At 34.1% G+C, this 8,886-nt stretch overlaps 1 protein-coding gene across 3 annotated transcripts in view; it reads left to right on the forward strand.

Annotated features, from left to right (window-relative positions):
* LOC139690746 (G protein-activated inward rectifier potassium channel 3-like) overlaps positions 1–8,351 on the forward strand; it is a 50,849-nt gene extending 42,498 nt beyond the window's left edge. Inside the window, exons 3-4 of one of the 3 annotated variants that reach the window (XM_071588276.1) lie at positions 1,849–2,117; positions 7,593–7,706. In XM_071588276.1, coding sequence (XP_071444377.1) covers positions 1,849–2,117; positions 7,593–7,604 — 281 coding nt within the window. In that variant the 3' untranslated portion in view covers positions 7,605–7,706. Of the gene's footprint in view, positions 1–1,848; positions 2,118–7,592 lie in introns of all 3 variants that reach the window. The other 2 variants (XM_071588277.1, XM_071588275.1) reach the window with 2 other exon arrangements.
* The last annotated feature ends 535 nt before the right edge of the window (positions 8,352–8,886 follow it).

Here is an 8,886-nt window from a genome sequence, read left to right on the forward strand (position 1 = left end):
CATCATGACAAATGCTGCCTTGTTATCTACTGTATCAGCTTTTCCATGTACATCTAGCATTCTATCTACCTTGTTTTTCCGTACAACTCTACTCTTTCGTAACATATTTTGTTGCCTCAATTGTTTTCTCCACTATGTTTTTATACAGATCTTGATAATTTCTTCTCTCCATGCTGTTTTTATTCTTCCATGTTGCAACCATTTTGTGCTGTTCAAATATGAATAGTTTATGTAAATGTTGATAAATGTGTTCTATGGTGACAGCCTATGAGCCTTGTGCATAAATAAATCAAAATTTGGTGTTATAACAGATAGTGAGAACAGTTATGAATTCTATTTCAATGGCACTTTCAAGATGCCTGATTAACTAAAATAAGTAGACAATTTGGCTGATGAACATAAGTTTGAAATCCTGGTTGTGCTATGTAGCAGCCTCAGGTAAATCTAGGCCATGCAATTTAATGGAAAATAAAGTTATTTGTAGACTGCAGGTGGCACAAGCAAAAGAAATCAGCACCTTAATATGAATTTGTGATGTTATGCTGCAACAGGCTTTGTACAAAGCGAAATCTACCTTAACTTATGCGACCAATCTTCAAGATGATGACTAAGGTAGTTTGGTTTCAAAAGAATTAAGTGGACCCATGTCAAATTTTGGTTATTTCTTAAAACAAAGAAGGGGCACTTTTTTATAATTAGGCTATTTCTGGTGTGATCAATTTATGTAAAACTTTCCCTCACTATACAGGCTAATGTCATTCAAGTCTGGATTCTGTGATAGTTATCTTTTATTTTTGTTTTTATTCATTTATATAATGTATTGATATTGTAGTGGGTCATGGCTGGTCAGCAGTAGTTGTCTTGTTTATCAGCAATTCGATCGTTGAAAATGCACTTGTAAATTTAATTTTGCTAGATAGATATTTTAATAATAGGTTAGTTGATTATGATACATGAATACATATGTTTAGCATAGAACAGCTATAACTCAAAGAGCACGGTAGAATTTCAGCAAAAGGTTTTGGATGTGAAACAGCTCAAAATTTTGATTGAGAACCATTGTAAAGGTAGTTAATAATTCTTTAATATAATATGAGTGAATGCATCAAAGGGGCTGGTAATTAATAGTTTTAGTAGCGATTCAAAATATCTGTTGATTTTAAGAATTTTTGTGGTAATTCATAATGGGTTACCAAGGGAATTGATATTTAAAGTGTATTATGTTTTTCATAGTGTAGATGATCAAGGAATATGGTAGTTAGGAATAAATTTAAGACAGTAAAATTACCATAATTACTCACATTGAATCCCATAGGGCATGTTATAACACCCAAATTTTTCTAAATGGCAAAGCAATTTACTATCTTTGGTGAATATTTGAGCATGTGTTTGTGTTTTCCACGCAATAATAAATTGAGCTTTATGATGAAACTAATGAAAATGATTATCAGTGACAACATGAGCAAAAATATGGATATTGTTCCATGTTCCTACTTTTTTTACTGTAATAAGAAGCATAGTCATTTTCATTGCTATTTCTTTAATACCTTGTTTTCTTTATCAAATATCTTTTGAGATAAGAATATGATATCTCGTCTAAGTTTTCATGCCTTGAAGTTAAATAATAGGATCTTATATGTGAGTAAATATTGTAAACCTATTCTTAATAAGTACCTAATTTACTTCTCTGTAATGATCTGCATTTTTAAACTAGTTAATCTCTAATAATCTTACCTCTAGGCTCTGTTGTCAAGGTAATTGACAATGTATCCATATTCCACATGTAGCCACCTCTCTTCCTCAGTCCTGCTCTGTCCCCTTTTTTTCTCACCTTGTGGTTTGTTACAGACCTGGCTCAATCCCTTGGTTTCCTTCATTCTTCTCCACCTGTCCCGACTTCCTCACCACCTTCTGTTGCACCCACCCGGCTCTCTTCCCTTCTCACACGTATCACCATTGAGCCCAGCGCAAGTGCTCCTAATCTGGCTGGCAACACTGTACTCGCCCTCTCTACTGCACGTGATGAACAATTAGATGTTGGTTCCAGCTCCAATCATAAGGTGAAGAAAGAGAAGAATATTGTTGCTGTTCCCCTGCTTCCCCTTGAGTGCCCAAAGGTGACCTCCTGCCCGACAAATTTCACTCTCGCCTCCTGTTGTACATAACACTTCCTGTCATGTGGATCTTTCATCTCTGATTCATCTCTATTAGTTGGTTGTTATGCTGGCTTGTACATGCTTTTAAATCCTTGCACCCCTGATACACCCATCATTTTTGTATTCCTTTCCTTACCTGTTGCTAGGCTTGGGTGCATAGCTGAAGCATTGAAAAAGTTTGGCAAGTGCATTATGAAACCCTTATTATGTGTTTGAAATTGTTCTCTTAATAAGATGTTCAAGTACATTGATCCGCTTTTGATTTGTGTCTAAGAATTTAGACTGTGGCAGTCTCAATCTGTCAAAACATTTTTGTCAGTGTTAAATGATGTTAGGAAGAATAGAAAATAATTAATATGATCACGTTCATATATTGTATTATTTGCTATTATGAAATTACATCACCAAATTGACTGATTGACAAACCGCTACTTAAATATTATATTTCATGGAGCAAGGTAAGCATTCTTCTGGCAAAATTTTTACAGCCCCATGTTACTTTGGCGGGTCATAGACATTTTTGTTGCTTGGATTCCCATTGTTATTAGTTTTAGATAAACTTCTCTACTATGCATAGCAACTTTTCTAATTCCAGCAGAGAAGTATTGTTTAATGGTTTTGCAGTGCAGACACTTTCATTGATAGAATCTTTTGAAACAGATGAATGGTTCGAATACTCTAGTGCATGCCTACATATAGATTTGCTTGAGAGAGATTTTTATGAAGAAAATTGTGTCCACAGACTAAATAAAGTTTCAAGTTGTAGGTGCATCATTATAGTATCCACTTGCCTATCATAAGGAGAGATAGTAAGATACCTTCATATTGGCAATACATTTATTTATCATAAATAAATTGACATAACTCTTAGTTTTAAAAGTATCAGTGGCTCTAGGAAATATTTTTAAGGCTACCTTATAAACTTGGAATAGGTTATAACAGAAGAGTGCTAGTATTCATGGCATTAGTTTTCACCATGATGACTTTCTGCTTAGTTCAAAGGACAGGTTTGTTTAGAGCTTCTTTATAATTTCACTTTTAAATACTATATGTGATGTAACTTAATGGAATGGGAGGCTACTTACCATCTGATTAATATTTCCAGTCATCCCGCTATCTGTTTCCATTCAATTATAATAAATTATACACATTTTACTCCAAGGTATCATTTTGGCATTGCTTCCTTCATGATAGATGGAAAGCTGGAAGTGAAACTTTCTTGAAATGGGAAATTTCCTTCAACTTATCGTTGAATTCTCAAAGTTAATGTCAAAATTGTTTCATGGTGCATATACATTCATTTAAATCCATGTAACTTGTTGTGAGATATTGAATGTTAATACCAGCAATGAGGTAGTTAGTTAGAAATATTCATTTTAACCTTTGAAAAAATACTACTTACATGTAACACCACAGCAGTCTATTCTATGCACATGTGAAGAGTGCGTGATTATGAACGGAGTGTGGCGATGGACGGTCCGTAGTATGTACTCGTATGTTGTGAACCTAGCCCATTGGGATGGTTAAGGTGCAGTTGGTAATCTTTAAGTGTCATTGTATATAAGAGTATTTTGTCTCCTATCTGTTCTTCTTGTGTGTGTATGTATGTGCATTGTAAGAGTGATTATTGACCAGACCTGACTGTTGCCACCAGGACAATTGCCTAATTGCAATGATAAATTCTTAAATAAATAAATAATAAATACAGGGGTAAGTTCTTGTTCAAGCAGGTGGAGATCTCCATAAAAAAATAATTTTTTTGTCCTGGAATTTGAGACCAACTGTCCAGTTTACAAGTTGGGTACCTAAGCAACTGGTCAAAACCAGCAAGAAGCTTACAAATGAAATCCTGTGACTAAATATTCACATATGTGGCATTAAAACACACATTGCTAACTACATATTTGATATAGTAGTTGAAAAGTTGTACTTATACTTGTCCTTCATCAGTGGTTACTTTTTGAAAGGTAATACTGAAGGAAGGACCACACCCACACATTGTCTCGTGCTAGTATGGGTGAGAGTAACAACATTAAGGTGTACAGATTCATTATCAAAAATGTTTGCATTTGAGAAAGAGGAGACTTTTGACTCTAGTAAAAGATTTTTTCATTTAGAATTGTGATGACTTTTGGAGTACATAGCATGATTGTTGAATTACTATTAGATATCAGATATACCAAACTTTCAATGCTATGATAGCCATAAAAAAGTGAAACATATTCTTGTTAGGTGGCTACCAACAGTTTTCATGAAAAATGGTCACTAACATGGATAGCCCTTTGATTGGAAGACAGTGTAATTAATTAAAGCTGTTTAGCTGGCATACACACTGAAAAATTGGAAAAATCCCGATTTAATGTCTGAAAATCATGTAAATGGAAATTTCTCTTTTATTATGCTTTAATTATGTGGAAATATTTATGCTGAGAAAAATGCTGAAAAATTAAATGTTGATGTGCATGGTAAAATAGGTGATTAACTGCAACATATGAACCAACCATGGCAGTTCATGCTTCACAAAAGGATTGACTCACTCACTCCTATAAGTCTTTCAGGAAATACTAAAATTACAAAATGGAACCTCTTGTGGGAGAATTAGTAAGTCCTCAAACATTCTGTGCAGAGAAGCATTTATTATTTAGATTAGGTCATTATCCTCAGAGATTTTAATGTTTCATTGTTTTGGAAGGCCAATGGGCTAGTTGTATGTGTTTTGGGAGACTATATATAGGCTTCAATCAACATGTCCATGGAATATATATGTTTCCAATGAGAGAGGGGCTGATTTACAGGAGTAAAGGAAAACTGAAGTTGATGGTCAAATTTCCTTTTGAAGTGATGGTCATTTGTCAGGGTGAGGGTTGGTCTTATGATAGGTGTACAAAGTATACATACATCAAGTAAATGGAAATGAAATTAGGTTTTGGAAAAAATGGCTGTTTAATGCAGTGAAATTTAAATAGAAGTGATTGTTAAGATGTCACTGTAACTTATCATGTTTTTAGCCTTCACTGATAAATGTAAGTTTAATAAAAAAGCTCCTGTAAGTTGATTGATGATGAAGTGAAAGGATGTAAGAGTCAAAAAGGAGAAGAAAGGATACAGAAATAACTCTTGGAACTAAAGAAAATACTGGTCCAAGTGGGTCAGGAGGAGAGAAGATGGTGTAGTTTGTAAGATTGTGTGGTGGAAATATTTTTTGGGATTTATTTATTTTGCATTAGTCCAAAAACAGGACTTGGACCTTTACATCGGACTTTGAACATTGATATAACGATTTGACAATTAAATACACCCAAGCCCTAGGTGGAGGAAAAACTACCTAGGCAGGAATCAAACCCACGACCTCTGGGTTGGCAGACGAGGATGTTACCCCGCCACCACCAGGGCCAGCAACAGGGAAGAGAGAGTGAAGAGAGAGGGAAGACTAAGGATAAGAAAGTGGAGTTACGCTTTCATTTAAAACATTCTCATTATTTTCTAACATTTCAATTTCTTAATGTTCTACAAAAATCCAATACAATACTTAACTTTTTGTGTGGGGCTCCTCAGGGATGAACTCACTACACTGATCATGTTCAATTAAAAGTTCAGTCAAGTTAGAAGTGATTTTTCCCTTGGACAAGCTCTTTCTGTGTTCAAGTATACAAGTGCACATGGAATGGCCCATTTATACAATATACACATATTTGCATTCAGGCATATTACGTTCCAGTTCACACACAGCATTCTGGTCAGTAGTATATGGTATTATTTTCAGCAACAACAATTTTCTTCATGTGTTGGAATTGTGAAATGAAACTTTTATCCTGTTCTCGGAGCGAGTGTCTTGTAGGACAGCCTCATATGAAATACACATTCTTTAAACCATTAATTTCCTTTTCTAAAGACAACCATTGTATACACAGTGACAACGGAACAAATTAAGTCCATTTTATACTAGCCTTCAGCTTTTAGTGTTCTTAGTGGCACTTACCATAGTTAAACACCAATTCAACTTGACTGTTTTTTTTGCCCCCTCATGGCCATAGTTGTTGTTGAATCTAACACAGGGATGGCAAACCTTTTGGTGATTGAGTGCCGATATTTATGTACATAACATGAGTATACTCTTGACTTGTATTCCAACCCATCGAATGATCACCATGGGATTACCTGTGGCACCTACCAGCTCTGTGTGCCAAAATAATTGCTCTGCGTGTCACTGGGCACAAATGCCATAGGTTTGCCACCCCCGATCTAACATATAGTATGAAATTCTGCAGCTGTAACTAATTGCTTATGTTGTGAACACATTAAAAGTTAAAGGTTATGTTTCACCAACAACAGTCAGTGTGTGATCATCAGTCATTTCTCAATTTGCTGCTGATATTTTTTCTGTTAGAGAAAATCAATGCAAAACTACAATTATTGGTTGATAGAAAGTTAGGTTGTAAATAAATAAATTTTTGGGAATCATATGATTGTCATAGAAGAATTAGTTGATGGAACTGGACTATGCAAAAACTGATACATTCTTAAATATACTTACATATTTTGGCTTCTTAATATTTTTTGTGTTGATGACTATGTGGTTAGGGTTAAAGAGTATGGATTGCATGAATGTTTCATTTTCTCTTGAATCATTGGTGCATGGCTTAGTTATTATTGTAATTAGATATGAAAATGGCTCATTAGATATATGCATTAACTCGATTGTTCTGCTATAGTTGCTTTAGCATCATATTATTTGTATATAAATTATTGAGGTGTTGTAAATATTCTTTGTATTGTTGCATCAAGTTATGAGCAGGTTTTCTTTATATTATGGCTGTGTAAATAAGCACCTAATGTAATTTAATCTTATTTTTTCAAGAGCCTCTTTTCAAAGTTAGGTGAAATCTGCAGTTTGATATGTTCCATTAGCAGTTTGAAGGTGAAGGAATGTTGTCAGAAAGTATTAAAAACAGATGTGTACCCAAAATAAATGTATTACATGGCTTACCCATTGAGATGTTCATCAATAAATGCCATATTTTTTCCGACGTTGATGATTATATGACTCCATTTGTTATGTAATGGGATATAAGGCTTATTCTTGTTATAACTCATAGTTGAATGACTTTTTGCTTGAATATTATGCGTATTCAATATATTATCAAGCAAGAACCAGGAATATTTCAAATAAAGTGCAATTTTGTACTGAATTTTCTTTATTTTATTGATATGCTTGGAATGCTAAGATCTTGGACAGTGTGTAACATAGGCTAATGCAATAGATATAGATTTTGAGCCCTCTTGAATTGCTATGATGTAATGTAAAGGAGGGATGAAATTCATTGGCCTGACTGAGGATTGTATAATGCATTGACAGCTTCTCATATACTTTTCATGCATGAACTATGTCTTTTGCTTTCATATAAATTTGAATATTGATTTTTTTTCTTTTATCAGGTAGTAGATTGAACCAGTCAAGCTTATGCTCAGCACCAATCGGAGCAGCATGCCTAAAAAGTAAGAATCTTTTTTCTCCCTGTCAGAAGATAAATCAACATAATATGGCTAATCAGCGAGTTAAAAGCTTGAACATTATGCCCAGTCAATCAGCAGAGCTAAGAAATGATATACAGCAGCAGCGTAAACTCAAACATAATAAGCAGATTTCATTAGATTCACCAGAGTTGCTCTGTTTACCAAAGTCTTCATCGGCATCATATTTGAATATGCCCTCCAGAAATGAACCACTGCATTGTGTCATCAGCTTTGGTGAGTGAATCATAACTTTTATGGTGTGGTGGAAGTGAAGCTACACTTAATCCTAGGATTGTGGATAGCAGAAAGTGAATTTGAGGAAGTGAGTTATTGTTAAAATGTGTTCTTGACTAATACAGGTTGACAACCACTTGTATTTTGCTGTATAATGTGCGACATAAACATATATGGACTCCTAGGGGTAACTATTTTTCATTCACATTACTACATGTCATCTAAGTTACACTCTTGAGTGAATCCCATTTTAATGTGATTGTGTTTTTAACACAATCCAACATGTCAGCCATGGCAGCTGAGCTGTGATGCATAGCATTAGTCCTTAACATGAATTCTGTGAACACTAAAACTCTGTCTATAGTGCCACTGTAATTACTTTAAGCAATAGTCATGCAGGAGGAAGTTTGAAGTTCCATGGTACTTGGGATTTATTTGTAGATATATATATATATATATATATATATATATATATATATATATATATATATATATATATATATATATATATTGTGCAAAACATTAAAGCCCTCGAGCAGTTAGTGAGAATTGTAGTGGAATAAGAGTACTCACAGCACATACTGAGTTGCACTCACGCTTGAAAGCACATGAAGAAGGCATTTTTTTGTGTGGATTTTCTGTATAATCACCATCAGAATGAGTGGAATACCTTAGTGGGTAACCATTGAGTGAGAGCCATGTGTTTTCATAATTAGGAAGTGAACAATCTTATGATAATATTCAACTACCTTGAATTATAAGAAATATTAACTTGAATGTTATTTTAAATGTTTTTAATTTTCAGCATGAAATTCGTATATAAATATGTATTTATATCATTCAAAATCTAAATTGACGATAGAAGAGAGAATATGTTTCCAGTTTCCTTCTGAGATGCAGTTTATATGGTGCCCACCAAAAACAACTTTGAGAGAAATAAGGGCCAGTTGAGAGTTAAAAATCTCTGGTATCTGGTCTTTTC

This window comes from Hetaerina americana, unplaced genomic scaffold, assembly GCF_022747635.1.
Source record: "Hetaerina americana unplaced genomic scaffold, ioHetAmer1.1.p SCAF_3, whole genome shotgun sequence".
In the NCBI taxonomy this organism is placed as follows: domain Eukaryota; kingdom Metazoa; phylum Arthropoda; class Insecta; order Odonata; family Calopterygidae; genus Hetaerina; species Hetaerina americana.